This window comes from Arvicanthis niloticus, chromosome 26 (assembly GCF_011762505.2).
Source record: "Arvicanthis niloticus isolate mArvNil1 chromosome 26, mArvNil1.pat.X, whole genome shotgun sequence".
NCBI classification, from domain to species: domain Eukaryota; kingdom Metazoa; phylum Chordata; class Mammalia; order Rodentia; family Muridae; genus Arvicanthis; species Arvicanthis niloticus.
The window spans coordinates 31,436,689-31,463,851 of NC_133434.1; the positions used below are offsets into that span (position 1 = coordinate 31,436,689).

Here is a 27,163-nt window from a genome sequence, read left to right on the forward strand (position 1 = left end):
ACTGTCTCTTTACTATGACGTCACTTCAGGGGGACCCGAGAACCGCTGTAGATCCACACGAGTGGACAGCAACACTCCAGCTACCTGTCACGCAGTTTGGAGGTTCCGCGTACTACTACCTTCCAGGCAGTAACTCCGGCAACCGGAATTTTAGCAGAGCAGCAGCCGGCTTCCCGGAACTAGGCAGGGCGTGTCAGATGTGCCTGTGAGGCCCGGAAGCGAGGAAGGACGGCGGCGAAAACCTCCGCTTGGGCGCTCCCCGGACTCCTCCCCACGACCGGAAGGCCTCAGTCTCCTCACGTCCAGGACTTACAGCTTCTCAGTCTATCCTGGCCACCACCGCCGCGCCGCCGCGCTCCCGTCCTCCTCCGGCTCGGCCGTGGGGTCTCCCCAAATACGACGCAGGGGCCAAGGGGCGTGGCGCGGTGACGTACGGAGGCCTAACGCGATGACGCAGCACGGCGCGGTGACGCACGCCCCTTTGTTGGCTCAGTAGCGGTAGCAGCGGCCGCGGAGGTGGCGCTGGGGACTGTTTTCCGTCCGAGTCCGGAGCGGAGCGGCGTCTGACTGAGGCCGGCAGTAAGCGGCCCCCGCGCTCCCTCCCGCCCTGCTCCGCGCCCTCCCGGCCGCCGCTACCGCCCGCCTCCAACCGCCGCACCCGGGGAGCAGTCGCGGCCCACGGGGCCGGAACCAGGCCTGCGTCCGGACGGCAGCCGGAGCCGGAGCGAGAGCCGGGGCCTCGGCGTCCCCGCCCTCTCCGCGCCGCGGCCAGCGTCTGCCGGGCCCGCGCGCGTCGCGCCATGGACTCGGACGAGGGCTACAACTACGAGTTCGACGAGGACGAGGAGTGCAGCGAGGAGGACAGCGGCGCCGAGGAGGAGGAGGACGACGACGAGGACGAGCCGGACGATGATAACCTCGATCTGGGCGAGGTGGAGCTGGTGGAGCCCGGGCTGGGCGTCGGCGGGGAGCGGGACGGACTGCTGTGCGGGGAGACTGGCGGCGGCGGCGGCAGCGCTCTGGGTCCCGGAGGCGGTGGCGGCGGTGGCGGTGGCGGCGGCGGCCCGGGACACGAGCAGGAGGAGGATTACCGCTACGAGGTGCTCACGGCCGAACAGATCCTGCAGCACATGGTGGAATGTATCCGGGAGGTCAACGAGGTCATCCAGGTGAGGGGCCCCGCCACGCCATCTGGCCCCGGAGCCGGCTTGGGGAGCCGACCCAGGCGGCCTGTGCGGCGCCGAAGAGCAGGCCAGGGCCTGGCTCGTCCCGGGCCTGTCTGCCCTGCCGGCCGGTCGGGAGGTGCGCTTGGGCGGTGCTTCCCTGAGTCCTGGCATGGCGGAGGCCTGGGGCTGCCTGAGCGGCTATGGCCGGCAGTTCCTGCATGACTACGGCCCGAGTGGCTTTCCTCAGGCCGTAGGATGGGATACAGGGGCGGGTTAGAGGGGGGTGAAGTGGTGAGTGTGAAAGAGGTGTCAGAAAGAACCCAGCCTTTTTCTCAAGGTTTATTCTAGCCTTTGAGTCTCTTGAGCAGTTTAAGATGGGATTAGGGCAGGCCCTTCAGAAAAGCTTCGGTGTACGATTGCCCCAAGTGGGCACCGGCTAATAAAGAAATGGATCTCCTTGGCAGTCTTAAGTGGCTACTTAAAGGTGGGGGAAGGGACTATTTCTCGGAAGAGGTGCTGATGGGCCTTATTTTCTGATGGTGAGGCTTGTGCCTACATTTTGGGAGAGGGGGAGGGGCATAGTGTCTGTTTGGGACCTAACTGCTACTACTTTCAGTGGTAGCATGTAACTTGATGGAAGCTGTTGGAATAGTTATTCCAGATTCCCTATCCACCCTTGCAGCTTCAGCAACAATAAAACGCAGTGTTGTCTAATTGGACAAAACTCTATTGTGAATTAGAAAGTAGAGGCATTCCGGGCTTCTGAACTCCTTTCTCTGAAGGTTTCTATTTGGTGCATAGAAAGTTAAACTTGCTTCAGGCCAGTAACTGCATTTCATTTGACACACACACTCACACACACACACACACACACACACACTCACTCACTCTCTCTCTCTCTATATATATATATTCTATAATATAATAAATATATATTCTGATACATATAATCTAATATATAATCAGATTTTTTATTTTTGAGTTTAGGATATAAATTTCCATTTGTTGGGGGGAAGTTTTTACGAATGGGATATGATTGGGAAATAAAGATGACACACGACCCTGTGTGAAAATCTGAAATTTCAGCTACTTAAGAGGTTGAGGCAGATGGATGATGGCAAGTTCAAGCCCTACCAGAGTGAGCTCAAGGCTAACCTGGGCAGTTTCGTGAGACCCTGTCTTAAGTAAAAAGAGGGCTGGAAATACAGCTCAGTGGTAGAGCAAAAGTTCGAGGCTCTAGATTCAGTCGTCAGTGTTGCAAAGTGAAAAACCAGAGTGAAATCTTGATTCATTTTAACTTTTTAGTAGTTACATGGAAGGAAACTACAAAGGAACACGTTACTTTTGTTTTCAAGCACATTGCTTTCTTTTTAACTTTAGAATGGGGTCGGCTTAATATTCATGGACAGATTATCAGTGTCACTGCCTGCTTGCTGAGTTTCCATTAGTAACATGTTTATGGTCTCATCCAGTAGGCACGATTTGCGGATTAAACATTAAAGAATTTTTGGCATAATAGGAGATCTCCTCTAGTGTTGTTAGTAGTGGAGATCTCAGGTTTCAGTGTAGATGATGGTGAAATAAATGGAAGGATTGTAGAAGTCAGATAAGTTTCACTACTCTAGTTTTTAGATAATTAATTGAGATTTCTTTCTTTTTTTAGAAACAAAAAATTGTTAACACGGAATTTGTGGTCAAAACTTGAATTGTCTTTATTTACATGCAATTATATAAAATCTGATGTTTTCAAACTTACCTAGCTTACTGGCATTATAATTATATTTTGAAATAACTCAAGGGTATTTATTAGAAATAACTTTTTTGACTTATAAATGTGTATTTTACTTCAGTTAAATCTCATCCAGTTTTATCAGTTCTTAATTTATCTTTCTTACCTAGGTCAGGTAGCTTATATGCATGGCATCATTCTTTCTTGGTTTAGATAAGAATGAATGCTGATGAACTACTAAGACCTATAAAAATTAGGGATTGGGGGGGGGGAGGTGTCCTACTTTCCTGTATTTTCTTGCTTCATTATTCTAGCCTTTATAAGTCAGGCTATTCTTAAGTAGCATTCACGAACATGTATCCCTTGTATCACAAGCATGTATCCCTTGTTGAAAGTTCATATTTAGAAATACCAGTTAAGTCCAAGGTAGGATATATTCCAGACCATCTTTTCTTGAACTAGTATTCTTATATATCTAAACTAGGCTTGATTCTGTTTTAGGTTATTTAAATTCAAAGCATTGCACGGGTAATACATGCACATTGTAAGAAAAAAAATATCATGGGTTAAGAGAAACTTAAAGACAAAATAAGTTACCAAGAGACATCAACATATGAGCTGTAGCTAGTTTTCTGGAACCTGCATAGCCATACATATTTAAACAAACAAACAACACAATGATTTTGTGTAATTTGTTTTCAGTGGGGAGAAAAAGCAGGTTTCAAAACCAGAAAGAATTTCTGAGGAACTTTCTCAATAAGTAACTGCTCTTTTAAAGAACTTAGTGATAACACATTAATTTGTATAATCAATCTATTGCTGCCTTTTTATAGTTTTTAACTTATAAGCATACATATCCTCAGGTCAGATATAGAATGTTTTCTTATTTCTTGGTGTAAGTCCACTTGTAGAATTAAAGAGAATGGCTCATTTTCAAGGCTTTGAGATGGTGTTAAGTGTTTTCAAGTTAAACTAGTTGCCTAATTGGTATCAAATGGACATTTAAAAAATTAGCTTTGAAGAGTGAGGCATATTGGTGCATGCCTTTAATCCCAACGTTCTGGAGGCAGAATCAGGCTATTCTCTGTTTGAGGCCAGCCTGATCTACATAGTGCACTGGAGAACATAGTGAGACCCTATCTCAAAAACAACAAAAAACAGATCAGGGTTTTATATATAGTTCTGGCTTTCCCTAAACTTTGAATTCTCCTGTAGGGCCTGGCATGTGCTAGGCAAGTAAGTATTCTATCCCTGAGCTATATGTATTTTTGAGACAGGAGTCTCATTGCACAGCTCAGGGCATCCTGGAACTCATGCTTGTACCATCATTCTGTTTATGATATAGTGAGCATCTATTTACTCTTTCCCTCTTTTCATGCTTTTTGATTTACTTCATTTTGTGTTGTTTTGGGATGAAATTTCCCTGTGTTGCCCAGGCTGGTTTACTCCTGTGCTCCAGTGATGGTCTTGCCTCACCACCTTGGGTACCAGGACAGGACTACAAATGTGCCATATGCACCAAGTGCTAACCACAACAGGTTCATTCTGTTTTAGCTAGCCACTACTTTTTTTTTCTTTATTTGTACTTAAAAAAAAAATTTTTTTTTTTAAAGACTTTATTTAAATTATGTATATATGCGCGGGTATGTGGATGCCTGCAGAGGCCAGAAGAGGGCACTGGATCCCCAGAGCTGTAGTGACCCATGGTGGTGAGTTGCCCTTAGATGGTGGGAACTGAACTCTTGTACTACAAGAACATCCAGTGTTATCTGCTAAAAACCATCTCTCCAGCCACTCTTTTTTTTTTTTTTTTGTTATTTTCCTTTTAAATGTTAACTACACTAATAACTATAAATAGCTTAGTTATCCTATAAGGTGATGTAATGAGTAGAGTGTGCTCAGGCTGCGTTTGATGATTACTACTTTATGGATGAGAAAATGATCATGCTTCTAATTTAAGTTGGCTGGAGCCTTTGGAACCCTGAGTTGATTGTGATGATAGTGACAGTCTTTATTATTTTTAGTTCAAAACCTAAAAGTTTTTCTTTTTTTTTTTTTTCCTTTCTTTCTTTCTTTCTTTCTTTCTTTCTTTCTTTCTTTCTTTTTTTTGGTGGGGGGGAGTTCTTTTGAGGGTCTCTCTTTGTATTTCTAGCTATTCTGGAAGTCTATGTAGACCAGGCTAGTCTTGAACTCAAGAGATCCACTTGCCTCTAATGCTCAGCTAAAAGCCTGCCCTTTTGAGCTGTCAAGTAGACTTTGCAATCATATAATTTAAATTTTTTCCAAACATTTTGTGGGTTTTTTTTTTTTTTTCAGCTTTAATTCAGGGATAAGTGACCATACCGCTTTATTTGGAATAATGTCATTTCATGTCTTAACGGTATATAGCAGTAGATGGCCAGTTAAATTGCTGGATAGTATGGAATTTTAGAACAAAGCTTGAAAGTTGTTACTGTGCTGTTCTGGCATGTCAACTTTTTAGAGCTTTACTTTGAAACAAAATTTAAGTCTGGTTTTCAGGCTAAAACAGAGTTTAAATAAGGAGTGCCATATATAGTTATAGGAGTTTTCCATGTAATGCTTTAAATGTACGTGTTGTTCAGTAGCTATTTGTCTTTCCTCTTTTGTTATCCCCCTTTAAGGAGAGTGTCAGAAGTGGCTTGATAAATAAACTTTGACAAAAATACACAAAATCCTGAAATATTAGTCACATTTCTAATATTGTAAACATTTTCTTAGTATTGAGACATTTATTTAGATAATACTAAAAAATAGCTATAATTACTGACACTTTGCTCAGGCTTAATTTTTTAAAAAAATCATACTTCCAATTGAGATATGTTACCAATTCCAATTACTTGACAGTATATCTTTTAGGTATAATTTTCCAATTTTAAGAAATGCTTACTGTACTGATCCAGTTAGCTTGACAATATATCTAACCATAATTTTCTAATTTTTAAAAAGGCTAACTATAGAGGCAAGTATCTCCCGGTTCTTAGTAAGAATTTACAACTGAAAGTCATTACCATGGGTGTTTCTCAGCACTGAGACATTTTGGGCAGATACTTCTTTCTCTTTCTTTTGTGGAGAATAGGGCAGCTCTTCTTTGATTAACTTACCTGGTCTTAACTATTAAGAGCTATCCTTCATTCATTTTCTACATTTTCCACCATCCAGTTAGCCCAGGTCAGATTGATTACCTTTTTTCCTGTTTTCCTTTTTCTCTTTTTTCTTTTTCCTGTTTCTCTTAAGAACCAATCCTAATTGTGGGCCTCTAATTTTATTTTGCCTCTAGACATTCAGTTCATCTGTCATACTGCTATCAAATAGATGTAGAAGTTATTCTTTTGCCTAAAAGAGATTTTGTTGTTGAAAGTAGCGTTCATACTCCTTATGGCAGTCATAGTTTCCATCTTAGTATCACCTAATGGTTTTCCATCTCAACTGTTCTTGTCCTAATCTCCCACAACCTTGACTGCAGTGTTTATAATTATAACACACACTTACAAAGTTTCCTGTTTCTATTCATGTATTACCTTTTGTAATAGCTTTTCTCTGAAACTGCTTAAGGATTTCTTCATCTTTTTCTGGAGTCTCTTTATCTACCTTTTCCAGTGCTTCCTTGTTTGCTTAGCACTTTATATTAATATTTTGTGTAGCCCACAAGAGATTGTAATATAGCCATCTCTATATCTAAGTCTTTCTACTTGACTAAATATGAGGGCTTTGATGGGGAAGCTGAAACTCCTTGGTCTTTGTATACACAGCATACTTACATAGTCTGACAGAAAAATAATAGGTAAACATTTTGAAGTTTTTCCTTATTTACCAGATAATAATCTGTAAACCAAAGGAAGCCAAATAAGATTTTTTTCTAGTACTAGTAAATTATTTTATGGCTTCTAGATGCTGCAGATGTGGATAGTATAAGACTACAATGTTTACATTCTAAAAGGACAAGCTTTTATTTATTTATTTTTGGATAGCTTTTGAGAGAGGTTTTCTCTGCATAGTTCTGGCTGTCCTGGAACTTGCTTTGTAGACCAGGCTGACCTCAAACTCAGATCCACTTGATTCTTCTAGGATTAAAAGGGTATGTTACCACACTGGCCTAGGAGGACAAGCTTTTAAAAGCCTCCTTATTTAATCTTTGTTTCATTTTTATGAGACTAGGTCTCACTCACTATGTAGCCTGGCTGGCCTGAAACTTGCTCTGTAAACCAGACTTTCCTCAAACTCAGAGATCCACCTCCCTCTGCTGGAATTAAAGGGATGTGTTACCACTGCTGATTAAGAGCACAAACTTTGAAAAGTTCCTTTATTTATTCTTCGTTTTTTGTTACTAGGTCTCACTATATTGCGCTGGCTAGCCTGAAACTTGCTGTGTAGAGACTAGTCTGGCCTTAAAGTCATAGAGATCTGCCTGTCTGCCCACTGAGAGCTGAGTCTAAAGCTGTGCACCACCATATCTAGCCTAAAGGCCTTTTTAGATGTAACATTTATACTTGTGTGTCATTCCTTGGCTCTTTATATGAACTAACATAATGGTATTACCAGTTGATTTATTTCAATGTTGATTTTCAAAGGATTGTACACAAAGAAGCTGTTTGAGAAGGTGTTATTTCTCTTAATAAATTCATAGTGTAGAAGCAGCGAACTTAAAGTAGAAGTAAAACTTAAAGTACCTAGCAAGAGTTATGCTAATAAATTGATAATTCATGTTCTTCCCCACCACACACACTTTGACTTATTTTAAACGAGACAGTAAGTTCAATACCTGTTCCTTTTGTGGGTTTTTGTTTTGTTGTTGTTGTTGTTGTTTTTGAGACAGGGTCTTGCAAGTAGTCCAAGTTGGTCTGGAACTCACTTTGTAGATCAGGCTGCCTTTGAACTAGTTTCCTTCCCCTGCAGCCTCTCAAGTGCTGGGGTCACAAATGTGTATGCCACCATACCTGGCTTGCTAGTTTTATGTCGTAAATGTAACATCTTAACCTTGTGGGATAGAATGGGAGGTATGCATAAAATACTCCTGCAAACTAAAGTATGATGGTTGTTCAAAATAAAAAAAAATTGTTCTCAACCTTTGACTTATGAGCTGAATGTTGAAGGGACAGCATTATTACTTAAAAGATGTATTAACAAATTATGGTCATTTAAATGTTTATTACACATGATGTTTTTGTTTAACCAGAATGTATCAGCTGTTTCAAGGAAAACAGCTAAAATGTTGCTGAATTTGAATTTTATGTGATCTAGAATTTTAAGAAGCTTTATCTGCCTTTGTGAAATAGCTTCCTAGTGTTGAAAAACTATATAATAAAAATACATTACCATTTGGAAGATACATATAATGTTATGAACCAGTATTTCCAGAGATTCTTAGGAATGAGATAGAATTCTTAAAAATTTTAATAACCTAATGTACTGACTATTTTTGGTGTTCTGTCTTTATAATGAAATGACATGACTAGGAGATAGGGCCTTTCATTCATTTCACTTATTGCAGTAGCACTACTCAGAAGAATTCTTGGTTTGATACAGGAATCCATAAAAATTTTTTGTGATTTTTATATTACCTCCTTTTCTTTTGGGGCAGATGGTGGGAACATGCAAGACAAATTCTGTCACTAAACTATATCTCAAACTTTAAAAAAATAATTTAAAATTCTGATATTTAAAAAATACTATGTTTGTATGTTTTGCCTGTGTGTATGTCTGTGTAATACATGTCCAGGAGTGCCAGAAGAGGGTTTTGCATCCCCTGGAACTCAAGTTGGAAGATACAGTATCTAAGATTAATCAATAATTAAGGCGCATTTAATAGCACATTAGACCAAGAGGTTAATAGACATTATTCAGACTGAAGCATGGAGGAAAGAAGGATGATAACATGCAGGCCAGTAAACACAGAAGAACTAAGGGAAGTGCTGATAGGTGTGCAGCCAGAGCCTCAGAAGAGCATAAGTAAAGGAGGATGGGCGCATTTCTAAAGCTAATGAACATTATGCCCATAGTCAAAAAATCTGATGTTATCTCATGGGTAAACACAGAGGAAATACCGACTGGGCTTATTAGTGGAGTTGTTTGGACTTTTGAGGATGAGGAACAAAAATTTTTTTTGAGGTAGGGTCTCTTTATGAAGTATTGCTGTTGTCCTGAAACACTATGTAGACCAGACTGGCCTCAAACTCAAAATAATCTGCCCACGCCTGCCTTGTGACTGCTGGAATTAGAGATGTGCGCCACAGTGCTCCACTAGGGAAAACCAAACAGAAACCCTCCATACCATTCTCAAAATGGAACCCAGAAAACAACACAGTCATTTTTTGAATATCTTTTGTGTGCTTGTGGTGCCAGGGCCTTGCACTTGATAGGTTGATCCTTTCCCCTGAGGTACATCCCCAGCCATGCTTGTTTGTTTTTTGAGAAAGTGGTTTTGCTCTATATATAGCTCAGACAAGCCTTAACTTGCTATTTAACCCAAGCTTGCCTTGAAGGTAAAATGCAAAGAAGTTTAAAAAAAAACAAAAACAAAAACAATTTTAGGGAATTGGAGAAAAGGTTCAGTGGTTAAGATCACTGGCTTCTCTTCCAGAGGAAAATAATTATAGCTTCCAATTCTAAAATTTCTATTTGTTTTTGTTTGTTTCTTTGTTTGTTTCGTATGTTGAGATGGGTTCATTATGTATTCTTTGGTTGGCTTGGAGCAGTGATTCTCCTGCATCTGCCTCCCAAATGCTAGAAATTACAGGTGTGTCCCATGCTTGTCCTACTATTTGATTCATTGGTATAAACTACAGTGTCATACCGATTCCTTCTCAGGTATTTTTGTGCTTTGCTCCATTTTCTTTAGGATGCCAATCATTGTTACTTTTAAAAAATTTTGTGTGTGCGTGTATGCGTGCATGCTTGCTTGTGAGTGCCATAGCATTATGTGGCAATCAGAGGACAACTTTGGAAGTCAATTTTTTCTTCAACCTTGTGAGGCAGGTTCAAACTTCTTCGATATTCCAGGCTAGCTGGCCAGTGAGCTTTCCTAGGCAATTCTCCTGTCTCTGTCACTGGAATACTGGGATTATATATGAATAGCACAATATCCTGCTATCTATCTATTTATTTATTTATTTATTTACTTTTAAGATTTATTATGTATGCAAACCAGGACACCAGATCCCATTACAGATGGTTGTGAGCCACCATGTGGTTGCTGGGAATTGAACTCAGGACCTCTGGAAGAGCAGAGGTTAAGAGAGAGTGCTCTTAACTTTTGAGCCATCTCTCCAGCTCTAACACATTGTAGATTCAGTGACTTAAAATACAAATTCATTATTTAGGAGTACTGAAAGTTAGAAATCTGAATTAGCTGTCAGTAGGCTTAGGGTGTTCGTACCGTGTTTTTTCTGGAAGATTGAAGGGAGAATCTATTTTTGTCCTTTTCCACTAACAGATACCACCCTGTTCTTTGGGTTGAGACTTTCCCCCATCTTCTAGCATCAGAGCATCTTCAGATTTCTGATTCTGCCTTCTTTTTCTACTTTAAAGGACCAGCGTGCATGATACAGGATGATCTTACTTCAAAGTCAGCTACATATTAACCTTAGTTTTATTTGCAAGATTAGTTTCCCTTTGCATTGTTATATAGTCTCAGGTGCTGGGTGTTAGAATGTGAACACATTGGGGTTGTAAGATCAGATCTGTCATGCTATCTGTCAGCAGTATCTTGGGATAGATGGTCAAGTTGCTTGCTAGAGGTACTGAGAAAGGTCCCCTGGGTGAGGGGGGCACTGAAAATGTCACTTGCTTTGCCCATCTTTATCTATGTGTGTCCTAGTTTCTATGGCTCTCTGTTTCTGGACTTGGTCTTGCTTGGTTTCCAAAGTTAAGAATCTTAGTATGCCACCCTATGCCCAGGACCTATCCTAGTTTGTGTTTGTTATTTGCTAAGTCAATTGCATTGCTCATACATTGCTCTGCCTCTTAATTACACTTCCAGTCCCTTAAATGCTATTTTTACAGGATGACAAATTCTGGTGTGGTCTAATTTTTTGAATATTGGCCCATTGTAGACTTGTTTTCTAAAAACACCAGTTAGATTTTAGGAAAATAGTATATAGTCTTACTAGATTCAGTTAGCAGTCATTACAAGCCTCTTTTAAAAATATTAAAAATTAGGGGTGTAATGAGAGCTCGGTCATTAATGAGAGTGATCACCTTTTGAACAGGAGAAACTGTTTAATCCTGAGAACTCAAAAAGCACGGCACAGTGATGCATGCTTATAATACATGAAGTTGGGTGCATAAGAAGGTAGGGAAAGATCTGGAAGGAGTTGGAATGGGAAAGATTATGATCAAAATGTATCGTATGAAATTCTCTAAATTCTCCAATAATAGATAAAAAAATTTTAGAAAAAAAAATGAGCCCAGGCATGATGGTGTTGTGTGCCTTTAATCCCAGCACTCTGTGAGTTCTAGACCAACCAGGATAATGTAATGAGACTCTGTCTCAAAAAGCAAACAAAAGAACCAAAAAAGAATTGATGCTATTTTGATATTTTATGGATAAGAAAGTTGAACATAAGAATAATTAATGACTTGCCAAAGTTGTCATAAAATATCTTATAACCTGGTGGTGGTGTTGCATGGATGTCATTCTAGTACTTGGGAGGCAGAGGCAGGTGGATCTCTGGGGTTGATGCAGTTCTGGTTTACAGAGCCAGTTCTAGGATACCCAGAGACACAGAAGGAAAGCCATTTTGAACAAAACAAAATGTTGTAAATAAAAACAGGTGTGAATCTTTTGTCATGTATTGAAAAGTTTTTCTTTACTAGAATTAATCCTTTTTCTTTCCTGTGCCCATGAAACTGACTTGAACAGAATTAGTCAATGTTCTGAGTTGTAACTATTACTTTGACCTATAAATCTAAGTAATAGAATACAGTAAGAAGTCTATCACTTAAGATTTTATAACTAGGTATAATGACATATACAAGGATTTGGAGGCAGGAGGGTTGCCAGTTCAAAGATAATACGGGTTGTGCAGTGAGTCAACTTGAGCTACACAGTGGAACCCTGGCTCAAAAAACCAGAAAGTTGAAGGTTAATATTATAGATTAGGGAATTACTGTTTGCCTAGTATGTTAAATACTTTGAGTTTGGTCTCCAGCACCACAAAGGCCCAACTTGTATGCAGACTTCCTCAAGAAAAATTCAAGAAAGAGTATAGGGTACACTCCTTTATCTCAGCACTCAGGGATCAGAGGCTGGAGGATCTCTTAGGAGTTCAAGGCCAGCCTAGTCAAAAAACCAAACTCCAGGCCTGCTACATGGTAAGACCTTGTCTTGAGAAGAAATAAACTTCAAGGCAAAATTGAGATTATAACAATTATTGGTTTGCTTTTCATTCCAGTGTAAGCATTTTTAAAAGAATAAAGTATAATATAATTTCTAAGTTTTATATGTAGATCATGGTCCACAAAGCCCAGTATTTTCTTTCTAACAGAAGTAACAAAAGATAATGAAAGAATAGCATGTTGAAATTGTTATTGTTATGAGTATACTAGGGAGCATACACTTGCTTTTTCTTTATTAACCTACCTCCCCCCTTCCTGTGTGAGTTTGGCTACCATTACTGAGGACCTGTTGTACATGTTGTTAGCTAGACATTCTAACTACTTAGGTACTTCACAGTCAGAGGAAGAATATTGCTTTATTTATACAGTATGTGGAATGGTGTCTTTGTAGAAGTGAAGTGTCTTCCTTTATCACTCGACCTGTTTTTTGTTGTTGTTGTTGTTTTAAGATTTTATGTGTCTGAGTATCTTGCCTGCATGGTATGTGTACCACATACATGCCTGGTTCCCATAGAGATGAGAAGACATGAGTTATCTAGAACTGGAGTCAGGAATGGTTGTAAACCTCAGTGGGAGTGCTGGGAATCTAATCTTGGTCTTCAGCAATAGGAGCAAATGCTCTTAACCACTGAGTCATCTCTTTGACCCTCTCTGCCTCCCTCCTGTTTATGAGACAGGGTCTCTTACTGAACCTGAAGCTCAATAATTGGCTGGCAGGCCTTCCCTCTGCTCCCTCCAATCCTCTTGTTTCTGTCATTCAGTTCTGGGATTTAAAAGCAGGCTACCATAAAAAGTGTGCTTTGGATTCACACTCAGGTTCATATTTACATTGCAAACACTTTACCAACTGAGCCATCCACCCAGGGCCAAGATCAGACCTTTAGAGAAGTTTTTAGATGAACTTACGACTGTTACTATTTAACTTTAAATGTAAGAAAATGTGTTTATCTTCTATTCTTCCACACATTGTTTCAGCTGGTTTTTTATTTTATCTGTTCAAGTGTTTTGCCTGCTTGTTTGTCTGTGGCACCACATGTGTGCTTGGTGCCTGGGGAGACCAGAAGAGGTGTGCCAGATTTCCTGGAACTGAAGTTTCAGACAGTTGTAAGCCTCTGTGTGGGTGCTGGGACTGGAAGCTGGGTCCTCTGGGAATGAAGCTGGTGTTCTCACCATTCAGTCACATCTCCAGCCGTTACTGAATCCCATTTTACTGGCTCTGGAATCTGTGTGGTGGTTGTCATTGTCGTCTTCCTTAATCCTCATCATCTCAGCTCGTACTGTCTTGGTATGGTTATAGCTGGGTTCTTAGTAATTATACAACTGTCTGAAGCTTGTTACTGCTGCATAGCATCCAGCTAAAGCCAAAGTGCTGGAAATAGGACTTCAAAATTCACAAAATACTCTACTTCTACGAGTATAATGCCAGGTGTGATGGTCGTTCCTTAAATCCCAACACTTAAGTTTGAGGCCAGCCAGGGCTACACAGAAGAAACTCCGTTTCAAAAAACAAAACAGGATCTGGAGAGCTGGCTCAGTTGGTTAAGTGCTCATTCAGAGGACCAGGTTCAGTTTCTAGCACCTACATGGCAGCTCACACAGACATACATGCAGGTAAAATACCAATACACATTAAAAAAAGAATCTTTTTTAAAAAGCCCAAAAAACCAAAAAAGTTGAACGTGTAGTATTTATTTAAGCATGTTGAAAAGTTAAGGATGACACTAAGCTTATTAGGTTCATATTGAAGTCCGTGTAGTCGGGTGAAGATTGGAAGAGATCTTCACGGTTATGATTGACTATCTACTGAGTACTACTTCCCTGTCATGTGATCCCTGAGCTTATTCCTAAACCAGCTCTGTGATTAAACTTCCATAGCTTTTAGAAGTGAGCACACTTTCATGTTTGACTTAGGTTCTTCTGTACTCAAATATGTCTCTCTATAGTGTTAAAATCTAACTGTATAGCTCTTTCTTGTAATAATAAGCTTGTTTGTAATTTTAAAAGACTTAACACATTGAAGAATACAATGCTTTAGCCTATATCCAAGTAACATTTGGTGGGGAGGGGTAGAATCCAGAGTAAAATTTGCCTTATAAATTGTTGATTAGAAAGATTGCTGTACTTTGGTGTTTTGGATTCATGCCTGTGTGTGTTTGCATTCGTTACATAAGGTAGAAAGGACACTACAGTAGCACACAGACACCAGGTTCAGTTAAGTGCAGATTTGTTTGTTTGTATCTTGTTGAAATTCTGGTGGGTTTTGCAGTAACCAGTGAATAAGTCATTCGTCTTGTGTAACTGTTTTATTAATAGTTTTGAGTTCTGTGTATTTCTGACTCTGCATTTATAAAAATAAAAGCGGTTGCTAGATAGTATTAACTAGGTGACTGAATTTCAAAGACGTTTTTATCTGATAATCTTGGATTAAAATTAGATTAAGTGAAGAACATTGAAATTGTCATGCAAACATTGTGAATCAGGTTAGTTTTTCTCTGTGTAACCAAACATTCAAGAAGTTTAATGTTGAAGATAGTATGACTCAGTTCTCCTTCATAACCTCTGACTTAAAAATAAATAGACCGGGCACAGTGGCTCATGCCTATAATACTAATAGGAGCATTGCTCTTAGTTTGAGGTCAACCTGGGATGTATACTGAATTAGTGATAAGCCTGGATACAGAATTGAGATACGAGAGATTGTTTGGAAAAAATGAAACTATCTAGCCAAACAAACAAGAAAGAGATAGTGGCTGATTTTTAAATAATGATCACTATCTGAATGCGGTGGTGCACATCCTGAATTCTAGTTCTCTAGAGGCAGAGGCAGAGAGGCAGAGGCAGGCGCAGGCTCAGACGGATCTCTTGAATTTGAAGCCAGTCTAGTCTATATAGTGAGTTCCAGGACAGCTAGGGTTTTGTAGAAAGAACTTTTCTCCAGAAGGTGGTCAGGGAGTAGGGGGTAGGGGGAGAAAAGTAGAAATAATTAATAACTTACTAGACCGAAAAAGAGTAGGAGGCAGCAGACAAAGGACTGATGAGGGTGTTAAATGAACAGTAAGAAGCTGCACGCCTGGTTATTGGGAAGTAGAGTGATAGGAGACGGGCAGTCAGTGAGTCTGCAGTGTAACATAATTTTGAAAGATTTAGGAGAGTGCTGTTGAGCTGGACTTAATTCCCTAAGGCCATATGAGACAACTTGAAACATTCCAGCTCTGGTGGAACTAGGGCAGAAAGAAGCACATGTTGGCTACTGGTCATTAGTGAGAAATGGTGAAACAATTTAGAACAAAACATAATATTGTTAAGCATTTAACATCTTGGAGTCCTAAACTCAGTTTCAGATTTGTCTTTGCTTATCTGTGTAGTTTTGTATCAGTTCATTTTGATGAATTCTGTTTCCTTATCTGTCAAGTGGTGTAACTGGAGGTTTTAACAGCATTGTAATAGTCTTGACTGAATTGCTACTGTGTTCACTCACTGAAACATACCTGCTTGCTATGCATTGCAAGCTCCTTGCTTTACCTGTTTGCCTAGGTAGCTAAACTAAATGGTAGCATTAGCTTGGTACAGTAGACCTCATACTGCGTTACATACAGTTACAGTCATTTGTAAATGTTCAGAATAGGCAAATCAGTAGAAAAAAGAATTAGGTCAGTAATTATCAGAGGCTAGATGGGAAGAATGCGGAAAAAATGGCTAACTTTTGAGTGATTAAAATGTTCTGAAACCAATGGTTGACATCATTGTGAATATACTCAAAATCACCAAACCATCTTAGAGTTAATTTGTTGTGGTTTGAGCCATAAAAATCACCAGAAATTTCTTTAGCTATCTAATAAGTAGTTTTGCTTTTGTGTGGTGTGAATTGAACTTACAACTAGGCAAGCCTTCTGTAGCTACCAAGTTACATCCTTAGTCCCTTTATATCTTTAAGGCAAAGATCATGTATTGTATTTGGTTATTGTCTTGCTCTGGAGGGAGAGATAGTCTAAGCTGAGAATGAAGGATTACGGATTCAGATGACTGTGAATGACAGGTTCCACTGTGGAAATGGTTATGTGAACTTTTTACTGTCATAATAAAAGAATGTCCCAAGCCAATGTGTTTGCCATATTTTAATGGGGAATTCAGGTAGACAAATTAAATCCAACCTGGGAAGTCTATGCTATAGAATCCATATGCTGTCTGCATTAGCTTTTAGATTGATGGAAGCTAGTAGTCTGCTAATTACACATTTCTAATATATTCTAAAGATTTTACCTTATAGTCAAAAGGTTATTAGATCAGATACAGAGATGGTTATTAATAAGTGGTTATTAAGATTGTCTAAGATAATTGGCTTTTTTTTTTTTTTTTTTTTTTTTTGTCTGTAATGTTGGATTCTCCACAATCAAGGAAGTTACTAGTTTGTAGAATTTTTACATAGGTGGAACTTTTTTCAGGACTTGAGTTAACATCCTTCTTTAAAAACTATTAGTGTAATACTTAGACTGACTTAGTTGGCATTTTGAAGTATTAAGTAGAAGCCTCTTGAAATGTGACTATGAATTTGAAGTTATAGGCTTTTAAAACATCTAAACTTTTAAAAATTCTGGTTCAGGGTTTTATATATAAATGCTTCAGTATTGTAATGGGCCTCGGTATGTCTACCATATACAGTGGTTGAGCCTCCAGCGTAGTCTTTCATAGGTGTGCTAACAGTCCTGCTTTATACAGTAAAACAAAATGTAGAGTGGTAAGTGCTGAAGTACAAGTTTTACTCTGTCATTTTTAAGTATACTCTAGTTAAGAGGACATTAGTGTTGCATTCTTTTCTGCATGTGGTAATTGGTAGGTTAGCTTTGGTATAGAAAGTTTAGATATGCTAATTGGTTATGTATGAACACTCACCTCTGTTTAAAATGGGCAGGGTTATAAAAATGCCTGCTGTATCTGTTAACTGCTTTTGGCATTAAAAATACTGATGGATTTTTTTGTTGCATGTTACATTGGTATTTTACTGAGAAAGAATTTGTAATTAAAAATACTTTGGGGCTGGGGAGTAGCAGAGGTTGCAGAGTACATGCACAAAGTCCTGGGTTCAGTTCTCAGTCCTGCATAACTGAGAATGATGGCACACACCTATAATCCAAGTATTGGGAGGTGGGGAGAGGAGGACCAGGGTTGGGCCAGACTAATGTGGGCTGTATGAGGTGCAGTTTCAAAAGAATAAACTAGGTAAAAACAAGAAAACCAGAGAGAATAATTTATTGAGTATGGGAGGGTTACAGACAACAAGTTCAAGAATTTTGCTGTAGACTGGTAGAGGCAGATACTTTTTCTAGTTTTGCTCTCCCCTTGGTATACCTTGATCTTAATTTATCAAGTCTGTGTCTCTGGCCTTTGCCGCTGTGGCCCATTGATCTGTCCATCTGTCTGTTACAGTGCATATTGGGTACTTCCAGAAGTTTGAATTCAGTGATGCAAAGGACAGGCGGGCTGCAGCAGCAAAGGTAGGACAGAATCATTAAAAAGACAAGTCATTAAAGGATCATTAAGTGCATACACACACCTGCAGGAAGTACTGCATTATTTAAAGGCCCAGCATTTATTCTATACATTTTTATGGGAAAGCCTGTTCTAGGAAAGCAAATTTAAACTGTTTGTAAAGAGCATGGATGTATTTCTGTGGAGGTGGGGGTATGTCCATAGCATGTATTCTGTAAAACTACTGAGTTTTCCCTTATTTATTTTATTTAAATAGAGGGCCACCACTTGACATTTAGACTAATAAATAAATAGGTATTTACTACCATCTTTGTTAGAAGTATTGAGTGACTAAAGATGATTTAATGGTGGATATTATATTAGCATGAACTTATTAATTCATAGACCAGACTGATTTTTAGGAAATTATATAGGTTCTCATTTTGGAAACTGAGGAGAAGCAGGAAGGATTGATTGATTTCTGCTTGTGTATATGACAGAACTAATCTATATCTTGCAGGTTATCCTTTGGTTAATGTCTTTAAGACCCTTTAATGGATTCTCCTTAAATATTTGTAATACTGATGACAATTGCAGCGACAACTCCTGATTATTTCTGCTGCTGCTTTTTAAGTATCAGAATGAAAGAAAAATAGCCTTTTTGTAGTGCCTTCTAAAGCCCACGTTACTGATAAATTTTAGGAATTTAAGTTTTACCTATAGCTAAGGATGTAGTTTCAATACTTGCCTTGAATACAGTGTGGGATATGGTCCCCCGCACTCCAAAACACTTCCCAAACAAAAACCATAAACTACACAGTACAGAAAGGTTGCTTATATTGCTTTAGTTGGCTGTAAAGTAAAGAAATGTAGGGATAGTTGAATGATAACGATATTTGCAGTATTTTTTTTGTTTCTGAAAGGAAAAGGATTTCCTTTTTTTTTTTTTTTTCTTTCTTTCTGGAGAAATTAATACTGTTGCTTCTAATGACTTCCCAGATAAAAAGGTAGATAAAAAATGTGTTTTCGGTCTTCAGTGAAGATTGTTTAGCTTTCAAAATGACTGTAAGCTGAAAAATGTTACGTGAGGCTTAGTGCCAGAGGCTCCATAGTGGTAGCAGTAATACTGTAATGAACTCAATTGAGGAGATCTGGGGTGACGTCATTTTGAAGTAAAGCTTTATGGCATACCATAGAGTGTTTTGAATTAAGAGTTGCAAAATAAAGTTTGGATTTAAGATAGTATTATTTTGCATCTTTGTTAATTTTTTTTTTGTTTTTATATTTTATACTTCATTCCCTTCCAGTTGTAATTCAGGTACTTCATAGTAAATCATAAGCCTTATTTTTAACCTCTTTATGATATGGACATTGAAAACAACATTCATCATGAATAAAGGATTTCTTGAAAATCATCAGATGTAATAGGCCAAAGCAGAATAAATACAAATAACTTGTGAATATTAGAAGCCTAGGATCTGATCCTGGCTCTACCATTATTAAATGTAACTTCATTAAATATTAAATGTTTTCATCTTTCTCTTCAAAAACCCATACTATGCAAGAAACCTAGAAAGGAGAAAAATCTGACAACAGAAGGGAATGATAAGGGCACTGTTTGGGAGAGGGATGAGAGGCAGCGTGGGGGTAGACCCGGTCCAGATACATCATGTGGATGTGTGGAGACAGTACACTGAAGTCCATTACTTTGTACAGCTAACTTACATGAATAAGAATGAATGCTGTGGGCTGGTGAGCTATTTCAGTGAGTAAAGACATGAGGCACTAAGATCGATGACCAGAGTTTGAGCGCCAGAACTCATAGAGTGGAAGGAGAAAACTGGTTTCTCAAAAGTTCTCCTTTGCCATGAGTGCTCTCTGTCCATAATAAATGTAAAAGAAAAAGAAAAGAAAGAAAATTTGTGACGACTTGATACAATTTGATTAATTTATGTTCTTATGAAAATTGATTCAAGATAAGAATGAAGCTGTGAATTTTCTAAAGACTTTTAAACAAATCTTTTAATCATTACTCATAATGATTTTTTAAAAGCTGTTTTCTTAATTTTACTTAACTTTAGATTCCAATTCTGTTTTAATGAATTTATTTTTTTTTTTCCAGTCCTGGTGATTGACTCTGATCTCATGCATGGTAGGCAGGTGCTCCCCCACCAAGCTTTATCAAGCTTTATCTCCAGTCCTGTCAATGCATTTTAATTCATAACTGAATGATTTAGGAAGAAAATACAAGGAATCATATTTGTGCTTACTCTTTTTGTTCAAATACCATTTTATTTCTGCAGATTGTTTTTGTTTAACTGTAGATTATTGTGGATTAAATTTACTGTACATTTATACTGTAGATTACAGTATTAGTTACCACACTAGTTTCTTTTTTTTTTTGTACACTGTATATTGGTTTTCATTTGCCCAGGTGTTTGTCATTTTGTTATATAAAATATTTTTTTCTAATAAGTTTTATGACTAAAGATGATTTTTTAAAAAGTTGTGGTTTCTTTACACCAATGTTTTTATATATATTGGTTTCTCTATATGGATCTTAGATATTTTCAGATTTTTATTAGTCTGATAAAATTTTTGTTTTTAATTTATATTTATCCAAAATTTTATTTCATTTCCTTTATACACATACACACACACAAACACTGACTTTTCTGTGTAACCAAGAAGACCTTGTGTTCCTAGTCCTCCTGTCTCCCAAATGCTGGAATTGTAAGCACAAATCACTACTTTTGCCCGTTTTGGCTTTATACCTGTCTTAATGAATCCTTCTCTCCCCCACCTTCTTTCTTTTAAATGTGTATTGGTGTTTTGCCTATATGTATGTCTCCGTGGTCCAAGCAGAGGCCAGAAGTGGATCAGATACTGGAACTAGAGTTATAGATGTTTGTGAGCTGACATTTAGGTTCTAGGAATGGAACCCAAGTCCTCTTTAACTGCTGAGCCATGTCTCTATCCCCACTTAACTCAATTCTTAATTAATGTATGATAGCATAGTTTTTTTCTTCAGTCAGAAAGTAAATACAGCAAATAAGGTAAATTTTGTGGCTTCTGGCCATAAATAAGGGGAAAAAAGTATAAATGAGTTGTATATAAATTTCTCTTTGTTTCTGTTTTGCATCTTTGGCACTCAGCTTTTCCTTTTCATATTATCTCTTCCACTTTTTTTCTATCCTCTTTGAAAATCCTACTTGATGCTACTTTTTAAATCAAAATCTTTGTCTTACATTTATTTATTTATTTATTTATTTATTTATTTATTTATTTATTTTTCCAGAGCTGAGGACCAAACCCAGGGCCTTGCGTTTGCTAGGCAAGTGCTCTACCACTGAGCTAAATCCCCAACCCCTGTTACAGTAGTTTATAAATTGCTTATGTTGAATTTGTTTTGAGACATCATCTCATGTATTCTAAGCTGGCTTCCAAATTGTAGCCAACCTTGCTTCTGTCTCCATTGTGTACAACAGTTACAGATTTGGAGTTCAGATGTGCACTGCTATGTCTGGTTTTATGTAGTGTTGGGGATTGAACCCAGGGCTTTGTGCCTATTAGGCAAGTGTTATACCAACAAAGGGGTGTGTGTGTGTGTGTGTGTGTGTGTGTGTGTGTGTATGTGTGTACACGTGTACATATACAATCTCTGTTCTTAGCCCTAGCTTGAGTTTAAGCGATACCATTGTATGCATTCATAATTCAAAAAATATTATCTAATGGTATTACTACATCAAATGATATTTCAAGCAGTATATTATGCTATTACTACTTTTTAAAAGTTATTTATGCATATGGGTGTTTTGTTTACATGCATATTGTATCATATGCATCCTTGGTGCTCCTGGAGGCTGGAAGAGGGCATCAGATCCCCTCAGACTGGAGTTAAAAGATGGTTGTGTGCTGCCCCATGGGTGCTGGAAATTGAACCTGGGTCCTAGAAGAGTAGGCAGGGCTTTGAATTGTTTAGCTATCTCTAGCTTCTTATTACTACTTATTTTGTGTGTATGTGCTAGGTTTGAATCCAGGGTTTGTTGTTCATGCTGAGTGATACCTGTAGCTCTACTTTGTTTACAGACCTAACTGTCAAATGCCCTGGGCCTAGTGTGAACAGGTATTCAGATAGTTGGCATCTTCTCTGCACTGTACTTGGAGTCTTTTCTGCAGCATTGCTTTCCCTCAATTTCTTTCATGCATTTTCAGCTGTACCCTTTACAGCATTGTTTGAACCTTTGATCTTGGAGCCTTTGATTTTTAGATTTAATGTTTAAGATCCTTAATCTAAAAATTTTCAAAGATGTTAGTCATTGTGTCTTGATAATTGTTTGAAGTCCTTTCAAGCATGATTATGAGATTATCTAGACAGGAAACTATAGATTGGAATCTTTGTTGGTAGACAATGCCTTCTGTCTTCATTGTTGCTGATACAGTTGGCAAGAAACAGGTGGTTGTATGTCTTCCTGAGATTTTCTTTTTAGGTTATATCCTTGGTATTCCAAAGAGAAGTTTGTGAATCTTGTAGTTCATTGTGCTAGGTAGCCCTTTAGCACTTTCTGAACTGTAAAAACTTGTGTTTGTTCATAGTTTGGGGGGCATTTTATTTCTTCTGAGGTATTTCCTTTCCTCTCTTCTCTCCTGGACTTTGTTAGTTAAAATTTAAAAACAATGGATGGCGTTTAAAAATTATGATCTTTTCCATGAAAGACTAGGGGAAGTTACATGAAGTGCAGTGCTAAATCCACTGGGATGTTGATAAATATTATTGAATATGAAAACAGAAGAAACAAAGTAAAATGGTTGCTTTACATGATTGGAAATCAAATCCAAAGTCAGGTGCAGTGGTGTGCAGCTTCAATCCCAGCACTGGGGAGGCAGAGGCAGGAGGATCTCTTTGAGGACCGGGATAACCAGGTCTACATAGTGAGTTAGTTCCATGGCTTACAGAGAGGCCCTGTTCTTTTAAGCAAGCAAGCACGCAAGCAAACAAACAAACAAACAAACAAAAAACTAAAAGCAAAGGTGAGTGTGGTGGCAGTTCCAACGCTCTGGAGACAGAGACAGGCAGCCTGGTGTACAGAGCAAGTTCCCAGGACAGCCAGGGCTACACAGTAAAACCTTGTCTCAATTTTTTTTTTTAATTTCCTCTATAAAAAAATTAATTGTATACCAGTGGGAGTTTTTAATCAACAGGGTATATTTATAAACAATTAAGAAATGAATGTCTTCTTTATACCAGAGGAACAGCTCAAAATTTTAACATTCTATATTTCATCATTAAGAACCAAATAACTAGGGCTCAGTGGTTAAGAGCACTGACTACTCTCTTCCAGAGGTCCTCATTTCAATCCCCATCAACCACATGGTGGCTCACAACCATCTGTAATGGGTATCTGATGCCCTCTTAAGGTGTGTCTAAAGACAGCTATAGTGTACCCATGTAAATAAAATAAATCTTTTTTAAAACAAAACAAAAACCCAAATCACCTCGAACATAAAGTGACCTGAGTAGCATACAATTTGTAAGTGACCTTTTCCCCCCTGAAGATGATGACCTACTAAGAGAGGTTCTAAGGCTTGGAATGTAGAGTGCTTGTGCAAGGTCCTGAGTCTGACCAGGAAGTAGTCAGGAAGAAAGGTGGTGGCGGAATCTATTTCATTCCCAATTATACATGCTAAGTCAGTTCTTAAGCTGCCATTAAGCTACAATCTAGTTTCTAACTACTTAATAACAAAATTTCACAGTATCTATACCAGCTTTTCACAAATACATTTTATTTGTGAAGTACACAAACCAATATCCTTTCCATAACAGCAAGTAATAATACGGAATTTAATAATTAAAATCACTGAGAAATGGTTCAGTGGCTAAGAGTACTTGCTGTTCTTGGGGAGGATCTGGGTTTAGTTCGCAGCATCTATATGGTGACTCACAAGCAACTATAACTCTAGTCCCAGAGGATCCATGCTGTCTATGAACTCCACAGGCTTCTGCACACACTTGGCACATATACACCAACTGAAGCAGGCATAATTCTTTTTCATGAGGACTGGAGAAATGGAGAAGTGGTAGAATTTTAGTACTATTCTTACTGAGGAGAAGCTGGGTTCTGTTCCTAGCACTCATGATCCAGTCCAGGAGGATTCGATACTCTTTTCTGGCCTTTGAAAGTTCTCAAAGCTATGCAGTTTGCATATACTCACATAGTCTTATGTAAGTATATACATACATTTTTTTTCGAAAAAGATTGATGGCAAAGGAACACATGGCATATAGCCACTATATATTTTTAGGGGGTGTTTTTTTTTTAAATCACCAAATGTGATTCAATCAGATAACTGTTTTTGGATTATTTTACTTAATACGTGCATAGTTTTATAACTAATAATATTGTACTGTCTAAATTTTTAAAATTTTTAATACATTAGAAAAATTGTGTATGTGTTCTGGCTTGAACAACATGAGTCTGCTCTTTTTCTACTTTGTGATCCAGGGGACCAAATTTAAGTTTGTTAGGCTTTGGCAGTGGATGCCTTTACCTGCTGGACTATCTTGCTGGACTAAGTTTTAAATCTTTGTCTTACTTCAGTCACCGCTAGAGTGTTTTATTTGTTTGGTTTTAGTTGTTTTGCTTTTAAACTATATAGCCCTGGCTTTTCTGGAGTTCACTATGTAGGCCAGGCTGTCCTCCAGCTAAAAGATTTGCCTGCTTCTGCCTTCTGAATGCTGGGATTAAGAGGATGTACCACCACCACTTAGCTAAGAAATTATTTATTATACATTGATTTATAGATTGATAGCACTGATATCTCTTTGTAGTTTTTTTTTCTTAATTTTTAAAATTTTTTTACATGTATACCAGAATAGGGCATTTGGTCCACTGGAACTGGGGCTACAGACTGCCATTGTAAGCTGCCATGTGGGTTTTGGGAACTAAACCCATGTCTTCTGGAAGAGCAAGTGCTCTTGTTGAGCCATCTCTACAGCCCCAGTAGAAACATCTACTTATTGGTTAAACTCATGACATTTTTCCTCCGTGTGTGTGTGTGTGTGTGTGTGTGTGTCTGTCTGTCTGTCTGTCTGTCTGTCTGTCTGTCTGTCTGTGTTCTGGTCACTCAAAGACTAAAAGGTGGTTGTCAAGTGTCTTGCTTTTATCATCTGAATATAAGGCTTGAAGTTTTGTCTAGACTGGTTGTCCATTAAGCTCTCGATAATCTGTGTCCTGCAGTGTGTGATCATGCCTGTTTCTCTGTTGGTGCTAGAATCAAACTGAGATCCTCATTATTGCTTAGCCTACAGTATTGCCCACTGAAGCCATCTTCTGAGTCCTCAAGGCTTTTTTCTAGAGGTTGAAATCTCTTTGATCTTCCAAACTTGAAAGACAGAAGAAACAATTTTCTTCTTTGACAGGTGAAGAACCATGGGGGCCAGGTGTGTTTACAAGTGTTGGTGTGTTAGCATCCCATTTAGTTTGTGTGCACATTTCAGCAAGGTTTCAAAATGCTATGGATTTCCTACATTAGTGCAGTCAGTTAAGCATTAAATTTTTATTTAAATCTCTAAAAATAGTGAAAGTAATCTGATGGGAAGATCTTCGGGGAATCATCAGAGTGTGGAGGCCATTCCTTTTAACTTTCACCTTGATCTTTGCTTTCCTTTTACTTTGGGATAGCTTAGAAATGAATATTCAAATGGGAATTTTGTAAGTCTTTTTGTCAGAATGAAGGTTGAGTCTCATAGCTTATTATATCCTTTTTTCAAATATCCCTTTCTAGTGTATCTTTATATTAACGATGTCTTCTTCATCGTCTACTCTTCTTCCTCCTCGTGCTCTTCCTCAGTCCTTCTTCATCTCACGCTGTAGCCCAGGCTAACTAGGTACTATCTACATATACAGACTGACCTCAGTATAGTGGTTATCTTCCTGTCTTAGTCTCTCAGATGTTTGGATTACAGTGTAAAGCCATAATATTCAGACAAAGTGTCTTGAGTTTTGATGAATTACAATTTATCACTTTAGTCTTAAGGATTGTGCTTTGGATGTTGTGTCTAAGAATTATTTGCCTAACTCAAGATCACAAATATTTTCTCTATTAACTTTATAATTTTGAGTTTTATATAGTAGCACATTTAAGGCCAGCTGGGGCTAAGTCATACCCTGTTTCAAAAGAAAACAAAGCAGATTTATTAATTTCTTTGTAAGTTTGGAGTAAGGGATTTGAGATAGTCCCATGTAGCTGAGTTTAGCCTTGAACTTATTCCTCTCGCCTATGCCTCCCCTAGTGCGTGAGTACAGGAGCACATCACCATTTTGGTTTATCCATTCATCTACCTATCTATAGCGCTGGCTGTCCTGGAACTCAGTTTGTAGATCAGTCATGGCTCCAAACTCAGGTAAATCTGCCTGCTTCTGCTTCTGAGTGCTTGGGCTAAACCACACCCAGCTCTGGTTGGTTATTTATTATTATTATTATTATTATTATTATTATTATTATTATTTTAAGATTTATTTATTTTATGTGTGTGAGGACATCGTCACTCTCTAGGCACACAAGAGGGCATCGGATCCCATTACAGATGGTTGTGAGCCACTATGTGGGTGCTGGGAATTGAACTCAGGACCTCTGGAAGAGCAGTCAGTGCTAGTGCTCTTAACAGCTGAGCCATCTCTCCAGTCCCTGGTTTATTATTTTTTAATGGAATTTTGATGTGATTGGATTCATGTCTTTACTTTACTTTTCTCTTGTTTTCTATATAGATTAACTCTTCCTTTGATGTGTTAACAATTTTTGGTTTGACAGTTTTATGCCTTTAAGAATTCAGGAGAAAAAGAGATAGAAATTGTACCAAGTTTAAAAAAAAAAACCACAGAAAAGTAGCCCATAATAATTACCCAGATATTTACCCTGCTGCTGTTTGCTTTAATTCCATGTTTCACATTTGCCTTAGTTTCAGATGTTCACTCTTCTTAAGAGATGAGTTTCACTGTGTTTTTAAAATCAATCTCTCTCTGTCTCCGTCTCTGTCTCTCTGTCTCTCTCTTTCTCTCTTTCTCTCTCTCTCTCTGTGTGTGTGTGTGTGTGTGTGTGTGTGTGTGTGTGTGTGTGTGTGTATGTGTGTATGTGTTTGGGAGGCAGTAATTCAGAAGGTGGTAATGTGTGAGAGTTAGTTTTCTCCTTCCACCATGTGAGTTCTGGGGATGGAAGTCACATCTGGTGTGGAGGCAAGCACCTTTACCCTGATGAGCCATCTCACTGGCCCCTAAAATTCTTTTTTTTTTTCTAAAGATTTATTTTATTTATTTTATGTATATGAGTGCACTGTACCCGTCTTGAGATACACCAGAAGAGGGCATCAGATCCGGTTACAGATGTTTGCGAGCCACCATCTCACCAGCCCTCCTAAAATTCTTTGATGATTGTAATATCTATAAATGCA

At 38.5% G+C, this 27,163-nt stretch overlaps 1 protein-coding gene and 1 long non-coding RNA gene across 3 annotated transcripts in view; one reads left to right on the forward strand and one right to left on the reverse strand.

The window, feature by feature from the left end:
- LOC143439310 (uncharacterized) overlaps positions 1-224 on the reverse strand; it is a 47,744-nt gene extending 47,520 nt beyond the window's left edge. The window contains exon 1 of the long non-coding RNA XR_013107608.1: positions 85-224. This is a non-coding gene — a long non-coding RNA (uncharacterized LOC143439310). The remainder of the gene's footprint in view (positions 1-84) is intronic.
- A 256-nt stretch (positions 225-480) lies between these two features.
- Positions 481-27,163, forward strand: part of Arih1 (ariadne RBR E3 ubiquitin protein ligase 1) — a 96,778-nt gene continuing 70,095 nt past the window's right edge. Inside the window, exon 1 of one of the 2 annotated variants that reach the window (XM_076925495.1) lies at positions 481-1,169. In XM_076925495.1, the coding sequence (XP_076781610.1) occupies positions 910-1,169 (260 nt within the window). In that variant the 5' untranslated portion in view covers positions 481-909. The remainder of the gene's footprint in view (positions 1,170-27,163) is intronic. The other variant, XM_076925494.1, reaches the window with a different exon arrangement.